Below are 25775 nucleotides of genomic sequence, written 5' to 3' on the forward strand. Positions count from 1 at the left end.
GTCAATTATTTCATATTTTCATCATCAGAAAAAGTTCGAGTAGTTTTTAAGCTGTATCTTACACAAAAGCATTTGCAGGATTTTTTTTTTTTTTTTTTTTTTTTTGGGGGGGGGGAGGGATGCCAGAAGTGATGGTCTTAATTTTTTAGAAAAGACAAAAAAAACTTTTCTTTTCAATTTTAGGCTTAAAATTGTTGGCCCGAGCATGAATTTTCACGGGAATAAATTGTTTTAAACGTTTTTCTATATACATTTTTCTACAGAGTTATAATTTTTTGTTGGTAGCGACAAAACTCTTCGATTACGAGGACTCTACCCCCTCCATTCCGCCCCTAAAGTCGCCCCTATAAAATAGTTTGAATGATGGACTCTTTTACCATTAGTTGATATAATATTAACAAAATTCAAAACTCACTCCGAATGAGAGCTTGATATTTTGGGAATGTGTGCAAAAGACGGAGAATGTTTACTTCTTACCAAAGATTTTCAACATCTAAGAATCAAGAAAAAGAAGGAATTATTACAAAGTTTAAATAAATAATGCAATCTTATAATTTCTAAATTAACAGCCTATTTTTTCCTAGATTTTAATTATTACATTCAGTATATATATTTTTTAAATACAAAGTTGTGATATTACGATAATTATGATTTATTTTTTGATATCTTGGTGTTCATGTATTAGAGAACACATATTTTTTTGTTTAGTTAACAAAATAAAATAAATTCTCTCATTGGATGAAATTAGATATAATGTTGAAAATATTAATGCAATGGGGACAATTGCAACAGATGCTGCAACTTTCCTCGCATTGTCTATTCTTTTTTATTATTTTATAACAATAAATTTTCACATCAAGGATATTTTTTATCTTGATTTGGGGATTGCAGAAGTTATTGAGAGTGAATTATTCTGCTCTATTATATAAATCATATTGAATTGTGCTAATTCAACATCATGAAAAGTATAATTATTTATTCATCACGAAATATTATTTATATACAGGGGCCTCTGCACGGTGTGGGATGGAGGGGCCGCCCCCCAGGTCCCCCACAATTTTTTGTTTTTTACTAGAAAATTTAATATTTTAAATTTAATTTTCAAAAATAATTCCAAAAGAATTAACATTCTGTTAATATGTACGGATTTTTCAAGTTTCTCTCCAAAAAAATTTCAAAAAATTTAATATTTGAATTTTCTTTCCACATTTTTTTTTTGTGAATAGCTGTCGATTTTTAAAATTTTTTTAAAAATAATATATTTTATTGAGAATAATTTTGGATTTTCGAAATTGTTTTCCAAAATATTCATTTTTTTGTCAATATTTGTGAAGTTTTGAATTTTTTTTGAAAAAATTTAATATTCTAATTTTGAATTTTTTTTTTTTTTTCAAAAAAACAAGCTCCGCCCAAACTATAATCTTGCAGACGCCTTTGATATAGTTTATTTAAAAATATATATATATAACTCAAATTTGTAATGGTTAGAACCTTATCTGGATACGTGGGCCGTTGCATTCAAATACAATTTTTGGAAAAACTATTGACTGTACAACATTGAAATAGATTCAAACAATAACAAACACAATAAATTAGTATGTTGTGTTAAGATTAAGAGAGTTTAAGTCAAAACAGCTGGGTGTGATTGAGTAAAAAAAAAATAGTCTTCGGTCTCCCCTTCTATGTATAGGAGTAAAGGATGAGATGACTTTAAATTATTTCATAGACCAAAGGGGAGTCAATAAGATAATAACAAAAACAAGAAGAAATTTGAGAAAGAGGAATAAATTTGTTTGGTGCTCGTTCGTGCATGATATCATCATTCCATCTTCTTCTTCTCAAGCACCTTTTCTCACTCCCTCCCTCCATATCTTCTCATTTAAATATAAAAATAATGAATATGCATGATTTCATGATAAAAAAATTATTAATATAAAGAGTTGAGATGAGTCTCATAAATTTTATCTGAGAAATAGAAATCATAGCGTACACACATACTTCCATGGAAAAAAAGTACTTAAGTCACTCCATCAATGTGTGTGTATTGATACATTCATAAATATATTTTTTTAGATCTTTTCATGACTTATTAGAAAATATATATAATGACTACTTTATATTTTTAATAAATGATAACTGTCAATTTTTGTTTTTTGAATTTAAAAAAAAAAAAAAATAATATTGTTGGAAAAAAATTTCAAAAATTCATAACAAAACACAAAAACAATCAAATATTAAATGGTGTGAAAGAAAATTTCAAAAATTAAATTTCAAATATTAAATTTTTTGGAAGAAAATTCACAACTTCTTTACTATTTACCAAAAAAATTGAACTTTTTGGAATAGATCTCAAAAATTCACAGCCGTTGATAAAAAATTTCAAATATTACATTTTTTGGAGAAAAATTTAAAAAATCCATATCCTTTCACAGAAAATTAATTTGTTAGGAAAAAAATTTGGAAAATTTATTTTTTGGAAAAAAAAAAAGAAGTCAACCCTCTGAAGACACCCCTGCAATAGTCATAAGTCACATAACAATGGAGCAAGAACGTTCTTTTCTTTTATTAGTTTGCTTACAAAATGATCAATATTGGCGCCGTCTTGCGGCAAAATAGTAAAACTCCCTGAATGATAATATTATTGAATATATCATCAATTTAAATTCAAAATTGTGTTTGGAGTGCAAAATAAATAAAAATGTATTTTTTCTAAATAAAAAGATCATTCCAACAAATTTTCCACACCAATTATATATCCGTACTTGTGATGAAATCATTATATTTAAGGATATTATTTTGTCTGTTTTTTTTTTGTATATTCTTTCACATTGGACTCATTATTCACAATGAATAACATACTCAATATATATTATATTAGTTCATACTTACAGAAAACAAACATAATATGTTAGAACAAAATACCTAGTTCCTTCAAGACAAATGACGTAATATTAAGTAAAGGACGTGACGAAATGCATTAATATCGTCATGTTTCAGGGCTTTGGAAAAAAATAATAATAGAAAATAACTACCAATCTATTGTGTATTGTATAAGAAACACGAAAAATGTATTAAAGTAATTTCCTTTTTTTCAAAATTACACTTCACAATCGTGTATTTGATCACATTTACTTTCAAAAATAGATCAGATTGAACAATCATACATATTATGTAGTTAAAAGATTGTTCCCAAGCTGATCAAGTTCATCCCATTTTTATCTTACAATCAGCGTCCTTTTATGAAAGAAAGATTCTTTTATTTGAATATTGTGGTTCTGGGACACTGACAAAAACCTTTTTGCAGATTGTAATAATTGAATGGGCATTAATTAAAAATTGATTCGATTCAGAATTAGGCGTTAGTCATAATTTTGTTAACAAGGGTTCTAAATTTAACATTTTATCTTTTAAAATGGAAGTAACATGAATGAGAATCATAATTACATAGTATTGGTTCATGAATCATCATCAAATATATTCATGATTGTTTTATTGGCTAAGAGTCCGTGCACATTACATATATATGTGGCTCTTGACATTCAACGTCATATAAAAAAACTTTAAATTTCATTTAATGTCAAAAGGAAAAGAAATTCACAAAGGTAACTGCATTTAATTTTATGACATGAAGATCCTAATTTATCCCTGGAAAATTAAAGTTAAACTTTTTAAAAAATTTCGTCAATGTCATAGAGTTGAATATTTTTTATGACTTCAAGTAATTTGATGCACTTATTTTATCGTCAAAGTTTATGGAAAGAAATCAAATTTAAAAACTTTCCATCCATGAATATGTACTCAAAAATATAAAAACTATTTTTTAAGCCATCAGGAACCTCTTGATGTTTGAGTTATATCATCAAGAGGGGAAACGTCAAGCACAGCAGAATAGTTTATATTTTAGTTGAGAATCAAACAATTTATTAAAAGTTAAAATCAATAGAAATCATATATAATATAATTTTATCCGATAGAAAATGTCCGCACTTCTTTTAGGCGTTAAATGCAGACATTTATAAATCAAAAACTACAAACTTATGATGAAAAGTGGCCTTTCCGCTTTTATTTTACCCGTACGTAGAGTAAGAAGAAGAAAAGCCTTCAACCTTCTTTTTCGGGCTTTCATTTTTATTTCTCCCGAGTTTTATTTTTAACTTCAGTCCAAGAATGAGACTCATCAAAGACTCAAATAAAAAGAATGCTCTCTTGCTTTTCATTCTGTCAGTAGGCTTACTCATTGCAATCAAAATGGCTCTACAATATAAAATAAAGAATGTCACGGATTTAGAGGTAAGGTTTTTTTTTATCCTTGATATAATTTGTTAATAATGTTTATTTATACTAGGAGAAAATTCAAAAAGAGAGACTTGAACGAATCGATAGGGTTTGTAAATACCTACCCAAAAATGGATCCTTATTTGAAAGACAGGTAGGACTCTGGTTCAGATCTATAGATATAATTGGTCTGTTCACATTTCACATGAACCAATGTTCTACAATGATATTATTCAGGCTGCAATCTAAAAATTAAATGAAGCATATTATATAAAACATTTACAGTAGAAGTAAAATGCGTTGATTAGTTTCTATTGGTCCTTAACATGTTATTAAAATCGGTCCAGTCCATTTTTCCTTTTTTTGTACTGTTACTTGAATAAACGTCCCCAATTTTAATAATGCCTCTGCAAGACATCATTTTAATTATTTTTTCTAAACTCCGTCCCTATCATCTATTAAAGTAGTAAGGAACATGCGTTTGCCGCCGAAAATAAATATTGCCAAAAAATGGTTTGACCGAATAATTAAAAAAAATAAACGTCTTGAAATTTAGCTCTGGGTTTTTTATTGGCGCGATTTATGAAAATCTAATTGCTTCAATTTTTTATTTTCAAAAAACAATTTTTAAATTCATTTTCATAATTTGAAATTTGAAAATAACTTGACAAATAATGATCTTAGAGGACACAAATTATTGTTATCAGAGCCGGTGATATGCAAGAATTTTATTGCCTTAGTTTGTCTAAATTGCGTAATTGAAACCAGATTTTATCTGGACAGACCAACATTATTAAGACCTTTGCAGAATTGCCAATTACTAATTACATAATCAACTAACAAACAATGTAAAATTTAATCGACAAAATATATTTTATGAAATTGTAGGTTGTTAATTTTAAAATATCTTTTTTTCTCCACTAAATAAAACTAATTTAAAGAGCATCAAAAAAATGCAGAAATCACTGGGGTTTAAAATACGGAAGTTTCATTTATTCAGTCTATAGACAATGAGGAACATCACTTCTATGATATGATTTTCAAAACTCCAACTCTAAATGTGTATTATCATTTTGAAGCCAAAATAAAAATTTTCAGATTAAAAAAAGAAAAAACTTATTTTGTTGCCATTTGGAAACAGGAATTATCGTACAGAAAAATTATTAATAAAAAAAGTGGGGGTAATTTTTTTACTATAAAGTTTAAACGAATGAAAGATAAATATACGAGAGTAATAATGCAATATTCCACCTTGCAAACTTCTGTTTCTATCATACTGACATTGGGGGTCAAATATAGTTTTAAAACGAATTTAGCTTTGACATGGAGGTGGATGAACAGATTCTATGAATTGTTGGGTTATCTATTATGATCGGTCGAACAGTCCAGGTTCAGCTTATTTTTGAATATATTAATAAAATCATACATATACTTACGGAAGGAATAAAATGCAAGTTCATAGCATTTGCACACACCTCCTGTTTCGAGCAGTTCGAATTCCAACTACACGTTATATCCACGTTCCACGTTTGTCTAATTATGCGTTTTTGGGTATTACTATACGTATATGTAATAATGAAAAATAATTCCTTGCTGTCGGGGTTCACATGGTGGAGATCAACATATTGTAACTTTCTAAAAAGTAGGAACTCATTTTGTGATGAGAATATTTATACTCTAAATATTCCAAATGCATCATGAAGGAGAGGGGGAGGTACTTTTATAATACTCATCTCCCAGTTAATATTCCATTACATTTGTTAAAAAAGGAATAATTAATTATAGACATATCATTATATAATTGAATGAATTTTTGCAGAGTCCAAGCTTGAGAATAATAATGTTTTCTCCTACTTAATAAATTTATCAAGTAGCTAGCACTGCTGTAGGTACATATTCTATTTTAAATAACATTTTCACAGAAATGTGTTCGAGAATGTGTTTAATATTTAATTACTTAACATAATAGCTAGTTGATTGATATTTTATAAAAACGAATATATTTTTACGCAGGGCCGGCTTTATAGTCTGGGAGACTGCCACAGAAGATTTCACCCTATAAGTTATAGAAGGTTTGACCCCCTAAAATTACTTATGTCACCTGGAGCATTGATTTTTTTTGTCACCTGACTCCCCCTCCCCTCCCCCTGCAGGATCGGTCCTCCAAAACCCTATAAAAATAGCCTCCGGACGATTTATTTGAACCATAAAGTACATATATGGTGTACACGCCCTCACGGCATGGCATTTCTATATGATATAAGAGAGTCTGTGAAATATTAGGGTTCTGTGACTCACCTGGGCCGTTCTAGGCCCGCTCAAAGTTGGGCCTAATGCGTTTGACCAATGTTGTGCCATAATTCCGCTCATAGTGGCTCGATTTTAACACAAATTACGTCAAAAGATGCAAGGGATAACAAAACTTTAACTTATATTCAATCATAATCTTATTTTAATCAAAAATAAAAGTTTGAGACTCTGGTGGAGCCTTCAAAATAGGCCCCCTACCCAGCAGCAAACCTGATTTTGTTTTAATTTTCGTAGAACATGTATCGATATATTTTTTCAAACATTTCCAAAATTCAGAGTGGGATTTTAATGGTATCACTTCCAATAAGAGCATTATTTAGAGTATATAGAGCTGTTTTTATAGCATATTGCTATTATTGTTCTATATTTAAACTCGTATCGTAAACTCTTATTTTATATAGAAAATCCAGCTCACCAAAAATCATCAAAAATTGCAAAAAATTGCAAAAAAGTGTGTACACTTGACGTAGAATAACCCATATACAAAATAGTTTATAGTTGCAGTAACCCACCAACTTGCAATTACATGAGTGCAACATATCTTTTTTTTGGAGTAGTTATCTGGTGGTAAAGAACTACGATCTAACTTTTACATACATGTCATTTGTTCCTCAGTTTTTTTTGCTTTGTACTTGTCATATTCATACTTTTTGATACTTAAACAAAGCAATAAGTTATTCATTACTTATGCTCCGTTTCAAAAGGACAGGAATACAATTTCTTGTTGATCTCTCGTCGTATATATAATAAATAAATCCCTCATTAAATTATTTCTATGACGAAATTTTAACTATCATCCATAAATACTAAGGTATAGCTACACCTTTTAATCAAATATTAATAAGCAATCAGAGCCCTTTTATAAGAGTTCCGACGATAGATTTGAGCGCTACCTTGCGTCAACCTTATGAAACTACAATTGGGGCCTTAAACAACTTAAATTCATTACGTTGCATGTAGATAAAACCTAATAAAATCATTATTAAATGATAACATTATTTTTTTTTAAACATAATACGTTCATTTTAGTTTAAACAACTAATTCAAATAACATAACATTACGAGTACGCCATAAGATTAGACGACTTTTTCTATTATACATATACTCAATCAACATGAAAACTAACATTTACAGAAAATATTTGCTTCCAACTATAAATGACCAAAAATATAAATTAAATAAAGGTGTTATGACAATAAGGCATTACTTTTTTCATTAAATATTTATTCTTATGGACTACTTGGTCAGATTTCCTTTGTTTTTTTCTTGCCAATTTTTTTCTTAGATCGTTTAACTAGAAATTATAATCATCACGTATTATACATCTTAGCTATAATTCATAATTTTATTCTTTTTATATTTGTCAATTCTAGCTATGAGTGAATAAAATAAAAAGAATGCTAAGACCGTCGGACTGAATGTCGACGTATCGGCCTTAGGACCACTGAATGGTAAAAAGGATCGGATTGATAAAAAAAAAAAAGACTGAGAGGGGGCAAATTTATGAGGAAATCAGTCCTAGGACAGATCCAACACTACTTGTCACCCCTATAGATTTATTTCTCTGTACTCATAAGTCATAGCAATATGAGTAAAAATTGGAATAAATGAAATATTTAAGTAACTTCATTTGACATGAAAACTACATATTTAATTATTAAAAGGTTTAGATGATACACTAAAAAATGTTCCGCGTCTATACAAGTATTACAAAGTGGTTCTTCTATGATGAAACTGACTTGAGAAATCTCAAAAAAATAATACACACATAAATATTTAAAAAGTTTAATTTATGGTCAGAAAGTATTTAGGAATATTTTTTAATATTTATTAACTCATTCTTGTTTTTATTATTATTATTATAGAAACGCATCATGTCACATTTAATGGTGGACCACAAACATGGTTTGACATATTGTTGGAATCATAAGGCTGCTTCTACCTCTTGGTCTGAATTTTTCAGTCGACTCACAAATAACATATATATTCTTAGATCAAAGGAATATTATAAGTAAGGGCAATATTAAGTAATTAATTATTATTTGTAGGATTTGAACTTTCTCATAGACATAGAAGTCTATGGAATAATTAATTAGTTTATATACATGTTTTACATAAAAAATGGATGTAATACGTGTATACAGCAACCTTGAATCATATTTTTAACCTGTCAAAATTTTGAATAAATCAAAATGTATTTCCTATTCTTAAATAATTATTAAATATGATATTTAATAATATTAAATGTATTGTAGAGCATCAAAATAACGTACATATTAAAAAAATACATGGAGCACAAATATGGTTTAACTTACTGTTGAAATCATAAGGGTGCTTTAACATCTTGATCCGATTTTTTCAGCTTACTCACAAATAACCTTATATTATTAATATTATACTTTATTAAGAAAACATAAATTTTAAGCTTAAAAAGATTTACAGCGTGTCTCAGCGAATCGTGTATGACACCTTGGAAAGGTTTCTTTGACTAACTAAATATTTAACCATTATTTTCTGTATTATCAACTGATAGGGAAATAAAACCCAACAATTCATGTGAAAGAAATTTCTTCATCAGACCAAGGACCACTGAGATGGAGGAGAAATCTTATTACATAGCTTCCTCATGCAGGAATTAGTTCTAAGTGACGAGATCTCCTGCAGTGTTTTCTTCTCCTAGAGTTTCATTACCATTTTAAAAACTTGAAGACAGCAAGAGCCTTGAGAGGAAGCCAAAAAACTGAAAACAACTTGGCGAATTTTTGGCTCTGGTCAATACGGCCTTCGTCCTCACCAGACTGCAAGGCTTTTGACTATAGGATCTACAGTGACATCAAGTGGAAGGTCTGTGTCACATCTGTGAATGTGGATTCCCTAAAGGCTGCTGTAGAGGAGTGGACTGACATGTCGCAACATAAGGGAAGAATACCTTCAAAATAATTTTTTTTTATAAAAAGACCTTCAAGCCCTTCAGGCCTGTGATGGAGGCCATAGTGGAGGCTAACGGTGTACACTTTGAGATTTAATTGCTTACATAAAGGTAAGTTTATCAATTATGTCTCCTTGTCTTAAAATTTGTACTTGTTGAGAATATTGATAAAGTTGAGCCTGGGAAAATCGCAGGAACACACCCTACCACAATTATGATCATCTATTCATCCTTGATCTAAAAATGACTAAGGATGTAACTTATTTATAAAATGCATGTGGATAGTGTAACATTGATCTAGAAAAAAGTAAAATCCCATCCGAAACAAAAATACGAATCAAAACATCTTCATTGCGCAACTAGACAATTTTATACCTTCCATTATAAAGGGAGATAATTTTTTCCCCATTGATATGTTTGTCTCCTCTTATACATATATATATCTATATATATATTTATTTAAAATTCCCATGTTCCTCTATTAATAGAGTTTGGCTTGCTTTTTAGAGCCTAATTCCGTAACCCGATCTGACCTGCAACAAAAAATAACTAAATTTTGAAAAAACAATTTTTTGTATATTATATATAATGATATGAAACTTATATAATGAAATAATTGCATGGCGGTATTTCCAGGGAATATAAATATTTCCTGTGAATTTCCCGTAGGTGTAAAATCCCGAAAAATAATCCTAATACATATTAGTTTGGAGAAAAAGTAATTTTGAATTTCCTGCCCATTTTTTAACAAAGTATATATTCTTCATTATTGATCAAATTGGATGGTATGATAAAGTTTTGAAAAGGTGCGAGTATATAATACAAACACTTTTTCGACAGTATTGCGCTTGGTCGATTCAGTTACAAATTATAGTCAGACGAGGATGAAGATCTCAAATTAAGAAATTCACCATATTTTACAAGACTATTTCGGTTCGTGTTGCACAACAGTGGTTCGAGTAATTTTGTTCTAGGAGGTGAATGGTGTGCCATACACTGACAGGCTTCTCGTCAAAAATATCGATAAAATCATGGAAGATATTAAGATATGTTTGCAGTCGTAGCATCGCCCTGGAGCTGAACATCGATCATAAAACCGTTTTGAAACATTTAAACATGGCTGGATGCAAAAAGAAGGTCAAATATGAGAGTTATTTTGTTTCATCTAGACAACGTTAGGCCACACATATCTTTGATAACGTGCCAGAAGCTCTGAGAGCTCAGATGGGAAGTTCGTATAGATCCAACCTATAGTACGGACCGGACACCATGTGACTACCACCTGTTTCTGTCTATGGCCAACTCGCTTGGGGTGAATTTTCCTGTGAAAATTGGTTGTTTGAGTTTTTTTGGCAATAGGGACAAGGGCTTCTACGAGAATGGGATTACGAAGTTGGATTATCGTTGGCATCAGAAAGGGGCATGTTTGGTTTAAATCGGTGATTGTAACAATTCTAATAAAGAATTGAAATAAAGTAAAACATACGAAATTACTTTTTCTCCAACCTATTATAAAATAAGTGGATAAAAAAAGTAATTAATATCCATTAATTGCCCATCAATAGGTGTACATATTATACCTTGATTAATTAGGGCTAAAAAGGAAACTAATGAATGTACGAACATTCTACATAATATGTAAATTATACATCTTATGATTGTAATTTACACGAATATAAACGAAGAATTAATGAAAAGTAATTAACCTTTAGGGTCTATTTGGTTAAGGGTTCTCCTCAATTTGTGCTTATATACTACATACTTTAAATATTTATGCATGCATACACTTTAAACAGAAGAGATAAAATACTTTCAGATACTGTTATTCAGGCACTTGAAAAAATGCAATTAATATCCTCCAATAAATACATAAATATCTCGATTAATTAAAATATCGTTACATGAATTGTATCTCGCAACCTCACATCCAAAAAGTAACAGAACAGATACAAAATCAGTTGGTAGTTGGCCGATTCTTCCCAACAACGGAATTTTTTTTCCGTAATTGTTGAGTATTGCTCACAACCTAACAACTCATTTCAACCAATCCAATCAACGTGCGGTACACAAATTATAGGAGGAGATGTAGAAACATCAACAGCTGACAACAAAATACAGTGTATATTTCTGTGTTAGTGAGGCAACGCCTTCTCATTTTCCGGCCTTATCCAACTCATGATATATAGAGACAATCCAATTATCATAAATAAGCTGGGTTACTTGACATAGCTATTGAGACAGGAGGGTGTGTGCCAAATGTGAAAAATCTTAGTGACTCCTCTTGGACTTGTGAAAAAAATATTTTTCTTGAATGGGAAAACTTTTGCTTTAACTTATATTATTTGAATTATTTTTCTATCTGTTTATATAATTAATCAAAGTTTAAAATTCATTAATTGGGGATAAATATTTGTTGTGTAACTCTCAGTACAAAGGAATTAGTTGCAACAAGTGGTAAAATTTTGAAAATATTGCAAAATATACATTTCCGGGAAAAGTGAAGTTGTTCCCTTAAAAAAAATATCTTTTCCTGCTGGCTTAAAAATAATATATGTAATTCAATTATAAAGTTGAGGAAAATAATATGACAATCATAGTCTTGTAAAACTTAAGAGGTAAATATCAGTTGGTATAGTTGACTTATTTCAATGACTAATAAATGATTTCGGGCCTTTTTTTTTTGGTTTATTTTTAGAAGAAAGGTTGCATGATACTGTAAAGGAAACGACATGTTCAAGGGACGCCTATCCATTAAATAATATATTGCACAAAAAGAAACAAAAACTGTGAGTAATGAAATGCATGAATCATGATGTATACTTCAGTGGACAGGTGAATATGTCGTTTCTAGAACACTTTGCCAAATATAATAACAAGAATATTTTATGATGCTTTAATACGATGTGATTATTATACCCATTCATGTTATTTGAATTTTAAAATCTAATATGTCTAATTATTTGCCGCGAATTCCAATGATTAAGTGTTCATTAATTAATTATCATCTCTGAATCTATAATTTTCAATATGGTTTCGTCATTGGACGAGAAACTTACATCATAGAAGGAGCACAAATCCATTTGAAAAACATTACGAATAATATTCAACCCAAAAATCCAAAGATTGATAAAGGACAACAAAATAGACTCTATATTTTTGTGTTAGTGAAATAACGCCGTGATTTATTGGGCGATTGTCAAGATTTTTGTTACAACCAGTATTCAAATTGTAGGGGGATACCATCCTCACTACAATGAAAATGGTCTAAAATCATCCCTCTCTTAAACAGGCATCCCTTCACCAGACCAATGTGTAATTTAACTAATGAAAAAAAGTTTATATATGTATATATATTTCATTTTGGATGATTATATTAATTTATATATTCACACATTGTGTTAAGATTGCACTTTAATCAACAGTACTTTTAAATTTTATTGGGGTAGAAACACCTCAATAATCAGAATATCTCTCTGACCATCCTCCTTGGTTTGATTTTACAACTCGATCAGTGGTTACAACGGTTCTAATAGTGGTTAGAACCAACTGTTGAACCATCTTCCCAATGACTGAGTGATTGAATTATAATTAACTAGCTAAGCATTGCCCGGCGTTGCTCGGGCTAAGGAGGGAGCAGGAAATCTCATTGTAAATTGTCAAATTAATTGATAAAATAAAAAAATTATTCAGAAAATAATTATATATCCTATATAATTAAAATAATTTATATATATGAATGTGTGTAAGAGGATAAGTGAGTTAATCTTAATATGTATCTTCATTATGTTTGAAGAAAGAACAGGGCAAGTTAGTAATGGCAATGGCAATTAATAAATCACAATGTCAAACATTTGAAAAAATTGCTTTATATTTACCAAAATTAGTATTTTCACATGTTCAATTATATGTTGCATTTTCAAGAGTGTCAAAGGGGGATTCAGGTTTGATTATATTTACATCAAATGGACAGAAACAATAAAAAAAATGTTCTATAAAAGGAGGTTTTACAATAAAAATCTACCTATTATATATTTATATTTAATAGTAAATCGTTTTAATTTAGAATTTTAACATAAATAAGCTTTGGTTCGTTGTTGTCGAAAAATATCCTGAGAATTATATTTCTAATTCTCTTGGATTCTTCACACTATATCAATCCGGTTAAGTAATGTAATTTGCAAAATTAGTGCAAAAAGGTTTTTTACACTAATTTTGCAAAAAAAAGTTAATACTATTTATTGGAATTGTAAAAGAAACACAAGCCTACCATTATTTTTTTTGTACTTGCAAAAAAAAAAGTTTTGAAGAATAATGTTTTTGAAAAAGTAAACCTCAATAACTGCTTCGTTTTTGCAAATATTGCAAAAATTATGTATTAAAATGTTCCGGAAATTGAAATGACTGCATTATTGAAATTCTTAAATTTTATGTCCAAAATGTATCGTTTCACGGCATTTCTTTTAAAAAAGTTGAAAATTGACTTTTGATGACAAAAAAAAAAAAAAAACAACGAGAAAAAATTGAAAAATTATTCAGACAATGATAGATATTTCAGTTAAACATCAATTTTTATTTTGCAAATTTATATGCAAATCGATCTCCAGACAAATTTCTACAAACTTTATTCTATTACTAATTCCATATGAAGTTCATTTTTTTTGCACCTGAAATAAATGAAATTGCAATATTCTCCAATTTCTTTTTTGGCCCATAACTTATTTGATTTTGAATAAATTTTGAAAACGTAGTAATTCGTATAGTTGTTTTTTGAAACGCCAATCTTTTTTTCATAAATAGCTGAAACTCCTATCTAGCCTCCCGAAGCTGTAAAAAAAAAGTTTTTGCTTTTTGGGTATAGGATAAGCCCCTCCCCTTATTACACACCCGTCTTTGGCTGTAAAAGCTCAAAAGAGGGACCCATCCGAAATTTCAGCCTTCTTGGTTCAACGGTGTGGGAACGTATAAAGGACATCTAAACACACACATTCTCATTTACATATATATATATACATGCTAGCTAAGGATTACCCGGCGTTGCTCGGGCTAAGGATGGAGAGGGAAATCACATTGAAAATGGTCATATTAATTGAGAAAATTAAAGAAAATATTGAGAAAATAGTTCTATATACTAATAATTATAAGGTCCTAAGACACATTACCGAAAACCTTTATTGCTGAAAGCCCCTTTGCCGAACAGACACATTGCCGAATGGAATTTTGCCTAAGGACAACTTTGCCGAATTTAATAGTAAACATATTTGATGATGATTTATGCTCCAATAGTATGTAATTAATTATGATTCCCAGCCATGTTACACCAAAATTAAAAGTTAGTATGTTTCATTATTTGTCGCAAATTGCAATAATCAAGTGTTCATTAATTGATTCACATAATTATCAGGATACATCAAAAGTTAATATTCATTATTGATCATTATTTGAGCCCAACAGAGTTGCATAGAGTTCGAATATTTTACCGTTGTAGTACTTTAAATAATAAACAAACACAACAGTGATTCGTTACATCATAGAGACTTTATATCTCTATGGATTCGATCGAATGGAAGAAGTAATAATTCATACATTTATTATACCATTCATAGAATTTGATTTAAAAAAATAGGTTTAAGATTCTATTTAGAATTCATATACATATAATACTCATAAGCCGATAAAAAAACTCGTGATATATTACTACATATAATAATACCTATGTATTGCATGTAGGTATGTTATATAAATAAGCTATACTCAAAAGAAAAATTATTATTCTTTAAAGAAGTTGGTAATCTTTTATTTTCTTTAGGAAACAACTTATTAATTAATTGAACACAAAAGACCTAGTTCTTTTCATTAATCAAAACTCTTTTTTCTCCCGAGTTTCTTTCTTTCCTTAACTCAGCTTCATTAGGTAGAAAATATAAAAATAATGTAGGTAAGGACGGATTTTCTTAGATCTTACAGTTATTTATATCCTATTAATATAATGTAGTAGGTAAACAGCAGCGGGCCCCTACAGGATTTTTCTTTATGAAAAATTTATCTGCTACTGAATTTTAACAAATTACCTTTTTTTTAAATCCCGAGAATCCTCAGCCCCTCAATCTTACTAGAACTCCCTGTATTATGATATTATTATTTATTACGGTACTTGACGTCATGAAATTGGCATTGAAATTGTAAACAATATTATGATGATGTTGCCTATTTGTATGTATACCACCCTAAAAGAAGGGATCACTTAAAAAATATAAAATGTATCAAAAATCCTTGGAGAATTATATTTTTTTAATTATACATTGAATACTTTTCTATATTAGAAGCTTTAATATTTCTCGTCCCTATACATTATGAATATGTTATAAGGGTCTAAAGAAGAGTGTGATTTTTCATCATTATTCAACCTAAAATAAATATATGTGGAGTTCAAAACAAGATACAGAATCAATAAAAACACTTTCTAATCATAAAAACACTTTTAAATAAGTTTTATTAATCCTACTTTGAGTTTTTTGATTGTTTGAAGCGTAGTCCTGAATTACTATAATCCCAGATATTTAAGAATTCTTATGACTGAGAGAAAAACTGAGATAAGTTTCAATGAACAAATTCCTTTTTTGGTTTTAATTCATTTTTACCAAAATGCGTATTCCGCAGTTTTAGCTTTTTATTATGAAACTACATCATTAAGATTGTAAAAATTAATGATGTGCCGTGAGCTGAATTTAGCATACTCGAGTATTTTCGAGTTTAAAAAACCCCTCGAGTCCAACGTCTGCGGACGCCCCTGACATTATCGAACACTTTTTGCACGTAAACAAATTTGTCAGTCAAAAATCATATTTTATATAGGATTATTGAAAATTTGCCATTGAAAAATTGTTTCTTCTTTCTCTGATTAGTAATAATAAGATTCACATGGTTAACCGGCTCGGATGAAGGAGTAGTTTTCTCCCTCTTGTGGACGCAAAATTTTTGAACCCGAATAATAAAAATACGTCTTGAGGATTTACAAGCTTTAATATTCTCAAAAAAGAAAAGAAACATAATCTGTGACGAATTACATGTAAACAATTGCATTTTAGACACACGAGCCTAGTTGTTAGTGTCTTTTTTGTTTACTTCATACAACTCGAGTAACCATTTACGAGTTTTTCTTATCACACATCACTAGTAATAATGAACAAAGTAGTGTTTGAATAAAAATCTGTTGAATTTAAACATTTAAGCAGTTAAAGATTACAGTAAAATTAAAGTGGTTTCTATAAGATGTAACTATTTTAATCCAAATTATAATTAGTTGTTGTTTTTTAAAGTTCGATTATAATTACTATATATTTCAGATTAAATTCTTACATGGCTCCCAGAACAGAATTAGAGCTAACAGAAAGCTTAAGGGAAACGACCAAGTTCATGGTAATCCGTCATCCCCTATCAAGAATTGTTTCAGCTTACAGGTATACCACTGATTAAGTTCAATAAAATTGAAATAAACTTCATATTACAGAATAATATGTACACATTTTGAATTATTTTCAGAGATCGAATTAAAAATAATCCGGACTCTTTCCAAGGAAGAAAATTTATTCCTCTTATTCATAATCAAGTCAAAAATCAAGTGACCATCGATAGAATTCCATCATTTAATGACTTCGTACAGTATATTGTGAATGGTAATTCCATTTCTATTGATAGCCATTGGACTCCATACTCCCTTCAATGTGATCCTTGCTCTATAAAGTATGATGCAATAATTAAGACTGAAACCATGATGAAGGACTTTACCTATATACAAACCAAGAAAAACCTTACAAAAGAAATCTCTTTGTTTGAAAGACATAGGATAAATCGGTCAGAAAAAGAAGAATTCACTGCTACAAAGAAGTATCTATCACAACTAGAAAATCAGTTGTTTTATAAGCTCTTAGCTCATTACCAACAAGACTTCTTACTTTTTGACTATGACCCTTTTTTATTTATAGGTTGATACATAAATGTGAAAACAAGATATCTAATTTTTAGCTATACTTATATTTCGTAACAGATTTTGTAACCTATTTTTTTACTTTAGAAATATAGGCATATTTTTAAACAGGTACTTGGGAAATTTATAGATTTAAAAGATTAATTATTGTTTTGTTTCATTGAAACATGCATTGTTTTTACTTTCTGCCACATTCAAATGAATTTCATTAGATAAACTATAAGAAATCTTTATTTAATAAGAGTGAATTATTTATTAATCTATACATAATTTTCCAGGGACATTAAATTCAAATCTTCATTGGCTAAGGAAACCATTCCCAATTAATTCAACTTTAATAATACATACAAATATATACTTTATGAAAATTGAAAAGAATTTATACAAAAATCCATGATTAAAAAAAGTTGTTATTCAATTGTTCGATATTAGAACACAACATATTACCCAAAGATTCTTTTTTCAACATTTCCAGAAATTCCAAGTCAAAGGAATCACCCACTTGCTTTTTTAAGTATAAAGCATACTGTGAAGCATTTTCTATAGCAGTTGCCTTATCTGTTTTTTGATTTAGTCCCGGTACAATTAACTTAATCTTAGATAAAGAGGTTTTTACACATTCCCTTCGCATTTTATCCTTAGTCTTATTCTTCATTTTAAGTGATGATCTATGTTCATTCACTGCATCAAAATTATAACATGAATTTTTCATTAATGCCTTATCCTTTTTTGAATAATAATATTTTGGTCTGTCTTGAGGAGTCTTATAGATTCGTGGTCTTCCTCTAGGCCTTTTGAATATATTTTCGGAACTTTTAACTACGTTTACTTTGATGCTGTGATAGAAAGTCCAATTACTTTTTTATGTGATCTTATTATTTGAATAAATATTAAAGGATATCGGTTTCAATATGTAACATGATCTTTCAACAGATAATTTTAAAATATCATTTTACAAAAAAAAGAAAAAAAAGAAACATTTTCCAAAATGAATAAAAAGATCCAAATAATTTTAAGTATACCAATAATAAATTTGATGGATTTATACTTGCTTTAATATTTGCAAAATACTATTTTTTAATACAATCTTTTAACGAAAAATACCAGATTAGAGAAATTTCTTGAATAAATGTACTCTTTCAAACAAAAACTTAAATGACTTATAAATATTTCTTATTAGTAATGCTAGAAAGTTGAGCTTTTTATCAAATTTGAACCATGTTTAAGAGACATTACTTTTAACTGAAGTAGGTATACCCACATACTGTTCAATATACATATTAAAACAGTTCCAAGATAATTCTAAAGAATAAAATGTTGATGTACATTCTAAAACTGGAGACATGTAAGTCTCTTCTAAGCTAACTGATTGATAGGTTGTAATTAAATTCCTTGGTACTAAAAATAAAGCGACAAAACTTCACATTAAAATAGAAACTGGACTTGTGATTGTCGTTTTTTTTCATCTTGATGTATTTTCGCTTCGTGGGTTTAATACGTATTTGAAACTTTTTCGGATCTTGAGTCAATAACGATGAATCCAATGCCTCATCCATCGACGAGGAAGAATCAATTAGGTGGCTACGATTTGTCAAGTCAGAGGTGTCATTATCATCCAATATGTAGTCTAATAACTCCATTCCATGGGGTATTTCATCACCTGCATTGTCTGGAAGTATTGGTGGCCCTGTTGTCGAAGATATCATATCAAAGGACGTTGTAGTGACCTCAGATCCTAAATCCGGGATGAAAACTTCTCCAAAGAGTGCCTCATCAAAGCTAGGACATGATGTAGCACCGGCATCCATCTTGACAATAGGAGGGAAATTTGAAATGAACAAAAGGTTGCGCGAATCAAAAAAGTAATAAATTCAATGCTGTTCCGTGAATATGAAACAAACTCGTAGAATATGTATGTATGTTGTATATATCGGTAAATAAATACTATTTTATTTTAACTACAAATTATGGCGAACAAAAATTTAATTTAATAAAATATTCACTATTTCAACTAATTGTAAGGTTACAGCTTAATTAACATTTACAAGATTTCACTAGGTAATTGTAAGGAAAATAACTAGAATATAATTATTACCAATCTACATATTATGTGCATGAACGGATTTCATATTAATTATAACAGCAGAATAATTCGTATTGAGCAATATACAAGTGTTCAAGATAGGATATAAAAGAATGTTCTCCAGTCATATATTCAGCACTTGAACTCTTGATGACAAGTTGAAGGGAATAATAGTGGTAAAAATTGTCTTAAGGACAATTTAGTATTAATTTAGACTAAATATAAGGTACTGATTTGAAACAAGTGATATACAAGAAAAAACTGTGATAAAAAAAACTAAAAAAACATGGGAAAATATGATTAATATCTCACAAAAAGTACATTATATTGAAACAAAACATAACTACAGTAAAAATCGTTTGTGAAAATGTAGGTCCATATGTATGTATATATATTGTGTACGTATAAATAAAATAAACTATGATTGTTCAACGCTATCACTGCATTCAGGCTCGGATTCAGTAGGGTGATTTTCGTTGATATGAGTTTGATAAGATTCCATCGCTAGGAAAATTTTATGACAGTGCTGACAAGTAAAAACACTTTTTTTTGTTGCTTCTAAGTTTTGATTATCGTCCTCATCTGCAGAGGTGCTAATTAGAAGAGAACTTTCTACATCATCCTCTCGTCCGACTTCATTTCCATGAGTTTTACGATGAGTTTTAAATGTCTTTTTGGATAAGTACTTTAAGCAAACGTCACACCATTTAATGGACGTTTTATGCTTGTACTTTGTATGTTTATTGAGGGATTCAGGATCTTCTGATTGTAATGAGCAAAATGGACAAATGAGAGTTTTTGGTGAATTTTCATCAATGATTTCAGGTTTTATTGCATCTGTTAGTGTCTCTTCATTCTTATCGCTGTTAGTTTCATCTTCTTTATCCGATGGGTGATTCATTTTCATGTGACGAGGCAAAAACTCCTCTAAGATCCTATCACCACATTCGGGGCATTCAACTTTTTGGATCATTGACTCATCTTCCTCTCCTTCAATGAAATCTTCTTCCTCTTCTTCTTCATAACCATATTCATCATCAGATCCTGGGAGAGCATTCATCTCTTCAGACTCTAATGCTAGAGTTTGAAGTGCTTTTTTAAAGGCCCCAGGATTATTTTGAACCTCTAAGTATTCAGATAAATGAGCATTTCGCAAATGTCGTTTGAAGTTGGAATAAGAGACACTGTATCCGCACAAGGCACACTTTCTACGAGGATGTTTAAATTCCTTACCCAAAAGGCTTTCTAATTTTGTTTTTGAAGTGTTGGCTCTAAAGCTTTCAGATTTTCTTCCATCCCCAATTGGACTATCTTCAGAATGTTCCATGATTTCAGAACTACCACTCTCCTCACCGATTTGAATATCCGTTTTTCCAAGGCTCTCGAGCGACAAATCCATCAATTCTTGGCTAATATCTGGTTTCTTAATTTCAATCAAGTTATTTTCTATCAAGGGAACTGAAGTTGGAACAATAGAAACTTCATTTGTGATAAGGTTAAGAGGATTGGGTATAGAAATCTGATTATTACTAGTATTATTACTGTTGCCTCGCTCCATTGAATGAGAGGCTTTATGAGCATCATAAGTGCTATTTGGTACTAATTTTCGGCATTTGTGGCAAAACTTGTATTTGATTTTGTGGCGCAATTTTATATGCCGAGCTAAATTTTTATAAGTTATTAAAATTCCGCAAACGGGACAAGTTTCCTTTGGCATTAATGTATCTTTGGTATTATTGTTATTTCCATTAGCAGAGCTAATAAAATTTGACTTGTGAGAATTAATTTGACCAGGATTATCCAAATTCATAATTTTGATTGGACTTCCGACTTCATTTGTAGTAAAATGAGAAGATCCGTAGGGTTTTCTTTTTTTGGTTGTTTGAATAATGCTCCCATTTCCATTAGCTTCATCCATAGCTTTAACAACCATTCCACCAGATGATCCTCCCCAGGGGGCCAGAGATCCTATTGGAGTTAAAGAAGCTCTTTCCTTTCGATCAATGATAATGGGATTTCCATTTTCAATACGTATTTTTTGCCCCATATATGGAGGTTCAGCATGCCATCGGCGATGGTCCTCCTGCTCTGGAATTGGCAGATACTCTCGACAACATCTACAGAATAAAGCTTGATGAACTTCCGACATATGTTTAAAAAACCATTTGATGTTAGACCATTCCCCACACAGCTCACATTGCTTACGTACCTTTCCAGATTTGACTCTTCCAGCGTTATCTAACTCAACACCTTTAGGGATTTGAAGTGAAAAAGACTGAGTTGTCTGAGAGAGCTCATTGGTTGAGTTTGAAGAATCTAGGTTTAATGGAGGCCCAACTGTCATACTTAAGGATAGTGGTAAATTGATTGGAGGGCCAGGTGGAGATGATTCTGAGAGGTCCAATTGATATGTTGATTTAGGGTAATGAGGATAATTATTTTGCTTATTCACAAATTCTTGTACATCGTTTGGAGAATATTCTCCTACCACATTATTTCCATGATGTTTTTCATAGTGAACTGCTGCCTCGGATGGATTGTTGAAAATCGAATAGCAAGAAAGGCAAACCACTTGACCATTGATTAAATTTGTATAATTGAGCTTTTCTTGTTTAAACTTGAGGATGTGCAGTTTCATATGTTTCACTGGGAGGAGAGCAAACCATTTGCTGCATAAGAAACATTGAAAACTTTGTTTGTTGTTTGAAACGTGAGTACGACTCAATTTCCCGACAATTGAGCTGAGGGAAAGTTTGTTTTTGTATACAGGAGAGTTGTTATTATTGCTGTCGTTTATACTAATTTCGTTGGTTGATGCTGGGAGGATGTTTGCATGAAGGTGAGTAGGTGAAATTCCATCCATGCTTCCACCATTCATCAATATAGCAGCGGCTAGGAGATGTTGCTGAGTTGGTAATGCTCCAGATGCTTGTAGTGGGGGTAAGAGTGTGTGAGGAGGGGGTGGAATGGGGATCAAAGGATTAGAGCTCATTATGGGCTTCGAGTTTTTTAATTGGTGCTGCAACAGGCTCTTTCCATAAGCATCCATATCCTCGTCTATAAATGACTTTGGAGACCCGTTATAGTTATTATTATTGTTTTTTATTTGTTTTTGAAAATTTGTGAGAACCCAAAGGATGAGAGAGTTCACTGCTGTTTGAGGAACGAGACCATGGATGGTCATGAGGTGATCTGATAAGTCTAGTAGGGATATGGATGTCAAGCACAATGGACAATTTGAGTTATTGTCAAAGGCATTTGAGGCAATACGATGAAAACTTTTTAAATGTTGAATGTAAGAGATCGTAGAGGGTAAAACAACGGAGCATAGTGAGCACTGAAAACAGTTGGTGGTCATTGGCGACAATATCTCATTGGACGGCATACAATTTTTATTATTACTAGAGTCTTGGTCCTCTTCCGCAGGAGGAAACACCGGTAGGGTGTTTTGAGAGATATGTTGTTGAGGTTGAGTCTGTTTTCGTCGTCGGGAAGAAGAGGAACTAGATTGGCCCAATGGCGGCTTCAACGCATCAATTATTGTAGCAAGAGTAGAAGAAGTATCCATTGACTTGATTTTCTCCTCACTTTTAGACCCCTCTTCCTCCTCATTTAATTTCACGCTCTGCTGAGGAACAGGTATGGAGGTCACATTGATTGAAGTAGAGCTTGGCATTTTCGAGGATGAACAAGTATTCCGATGAAAGGGAATGTCCTCTGAAGAATTGAATTTAGACCAACAAATGACACAAATAAAGTGTGGACTTCCCTTGCTATGAGGCCCTTCAGCACGCACAAAGAAATCCCCAAGAGTTTCGCCCTTGTGAACACCTTCAAATAAATGACTCTTGTGTTCTTTTTCTTTGATGTGGCTCTCACAAAGAGTACAAAAATAATCAGACTCTGACTCTGATGAGTCCTTTACAAACAAATATGGATAATTTTTGAGATGTGAAGAGGATGAAGGATTGATCATAGTTCAATTTCTGTTGTTTGTATGTTGATGATTCCTAGTCATGTGCAATATTGGATGGTGTATTAATCAAACCATATTGGACTCTATATTCGCTGCCAGAGACCAAATGTATGAAGGATTCTATGTAGTCTTTGAAATATGCACGCGTTTTTTCAACACACGATTTATAACTCAGTTATTCCTTAGAGTAGTACTTTCATCCTTTGTTTCATCATGGGCCTACAAGGGAAGTGAGATACAAATAGAAATGGTAGATTTAGTATTTTATTAATAGATATTAATTATCAATCAGAGTCAATATGGAATAAACGTATTTATTTAATAGTGAAATTCATATTTACCTTTATCAAGTTTACAAAAGACAAGGAGTGAGGGAAAATAAGAGAGTTATTTTTGACGAGGCAAGAAGTATTGGACTCTTGTCATTGAAGGAGGAGGATTTCTCGTCTACTCAAGAATTTATTTTAATGATTTGGGGGGAAGAAAAAATTCTTGAGACGTGGCCACGAATTTTTTTTTTTCTTCTAAAACTGATGTCGTCGTTGTTCAAAAAAAAAAAAAATAACAAATATAATTAAAATACAAAAACTTCTCAAGGGTCGAGTTTCATAAAAGTGCCAGCAAAATTGTGTACATATAGTAATACTAATAAATAGATTACTATATTATGTATATAGTAGTCTATAACTATTGAAGAGGAGTAGCGACTCTCTCCTCTCCTTCCTCGCGGACTAGTGGTGGAGACACTTAGTTAAATACGTCTACGGCACATATACATATATAGCAAAGAACACGCAAAAAAGAGTCCAAGATCTGACGACTATTATGAGTGTGTGTGAATGTGGAGAGAGGAAGAAACGTTTCTTTTAGAAAAATGCAGAGAAGGAGTAAAAGACGACGAGGAGCTGCTCACTCACATTATTACATGTGTTAGGTATATGATGCTAGATGTAATATATATATAATTATTGCCTATTTGTTTCCCCAAACTTTTATTCCTATTAGTTTGGGAAGAAGAGGATAGTTGATGATGATCACATCATCAACTATTGTATTTATTTAATATACTCATAAATGATATATTATTAGTAGGAGGTTGAGTAAGGAGATGGGGCTTTCACATCAAGACATGAATCAGAGACATCATGACGACATGAAATAGGAAGGAATACGATATAATTTGTTGATTCTAGAGAATAGAAGGAGATAAAAATAAAAAAAGAGGATGGAGGTATACCTACATCGCATGTACGTACATAAATGGTTCGAAAAAGGAGCGAGAAAAGGAGGGAAAAGCCAATTGCTTTCCTATTTTTATGCAAAAATAAAATAAAAATAATAATGACGTCACTTGCTCAAGTCATGAAATGGTACTACTTTAGACTATGATTTTCAAATCCCTCCCATTTTTGGAATCCCTAAACAAATGAAGGTAAACAGTCTATGCCATGGGCGCCGTACAGGAGGGGGTATCCTTTATAAATCCATTTAAGTACAAGAAGCTTCTTGCTTCATCAAATACCCCTCATCGGGGGTGTCCGGAGGAGGTGGACTGGAGGTTTATCTCCCCCAAAAAAAAAAAACCAAGGAATTTTTGCCATTCGGGCAAGTTATACTTTACAGCAAAAAAAAAAAAATCTCTGTCAGTACTAATGGAGTTTTGAAATTATTTTCCATAATTTTGTAAATGAATAACAATAGATTTTTGGATTTTTTTTCAAGGAAAAATTCCATTAACCAAGTCCCTAACACTCACCCTCCAAAAATATTTATAGAAATACATAACCCTACAAACGCCGCGGCTCATATACTATTTACTTATTATTTGAAGATGTGTTCTCTTTTGGAACATCCCAACACATTTTCTGAGAAATATCCTTATTTGTACAAAGCACTCAATATGGCTCTTAACGTAAAAATATCTTATCGTATGTTATGTTTTTTCATAGAGATAACATATTTTATATATATACATCCATATAGGTAATATTTAGAAATGCCTTCATTTAATAGTTAACTTTATACACATAGGTTTTAAGGACCACAACTCATTTTATAGCTATACATTCCATACATAAAAAAACCCGAATGAAACCTATCTCAGTGGCACTCGTAGAAAGGGAATAATGGGATACTTTTCTGTCACCCCAAAATGTCCTCAATTTAAAAATCCATACTATTTGCGCCACTGACCTACAAACGTTTTTTAACAATAGT

At 30.8% G+C, this 25775-nt stretch overlaps 2 protein-coding genes across 2 annotated transcripts; one reads left to right on the forward strand and one right to left on the reverse strand.

The window, feature by feature from the left end:
* The first annotated feature begins 4156 nt into the window (after positions 1-4156).
* Positions 4157-17611, forward strand: LOC121121207 (carbohydrate sulfotransferase 14). The gene is made up of 5 exons (XM_071889995.1): positions 4157-4290; positions 4346-4429; positions 8452-8597; positions 16859-16972; positions 17055-17611. Exons 1-5 carry the CDS (start codon positions 4168-4170, stop codon positions 17500-17502), a joined length of 915 nt encoding a protein of 304 aa, XP_071746096.1. The 5' UTR covers positions 4157-4167; the 3' UTR covers positions 17503-17611.
* Positions 17612-19410: 1799 nt separating this feature from the next.
* On the reverse strand, positions 19411-24447 carry LOC121121206 (uncharacterized). The gene is made up of 2 exons (XM_040716081.2): positions 23900-24447; positions 19411-23777 (listed from the first exon to the last, which is right to left on the reverse strand). The coding sequence occupies exon 2, from the start codon at positions 23556-23558 to the stop codon at positions 20001-20003; it is 3558 nt and encodes a 1185-aa protein (XP_040572015.1). The 5' UTR covers positions 23559-23777; positions 23900-24447; the 3' UTR covers positions 19411-20000.
* Between the last annotated feature and the right edge of the window lie 1328 nt (positions 24448-25775).

The sequence above is a fragment of the Lepeophtheirus salmonis genome, chromosome 7 (genome assembly GCF_016086655.4).
Source record: "Lepeophtheirus salmonis chromosome 7, UVic_Lsal_1.4, whole genome shotgun sequence".
NCBI classification, from domain to species: Eukaryota; Metazoa; Arthropoda; class Copepoda; order Siphonostomatoida; family Caligidae; genus Lepeophtheirus; species Lepeophtheirus salmonis.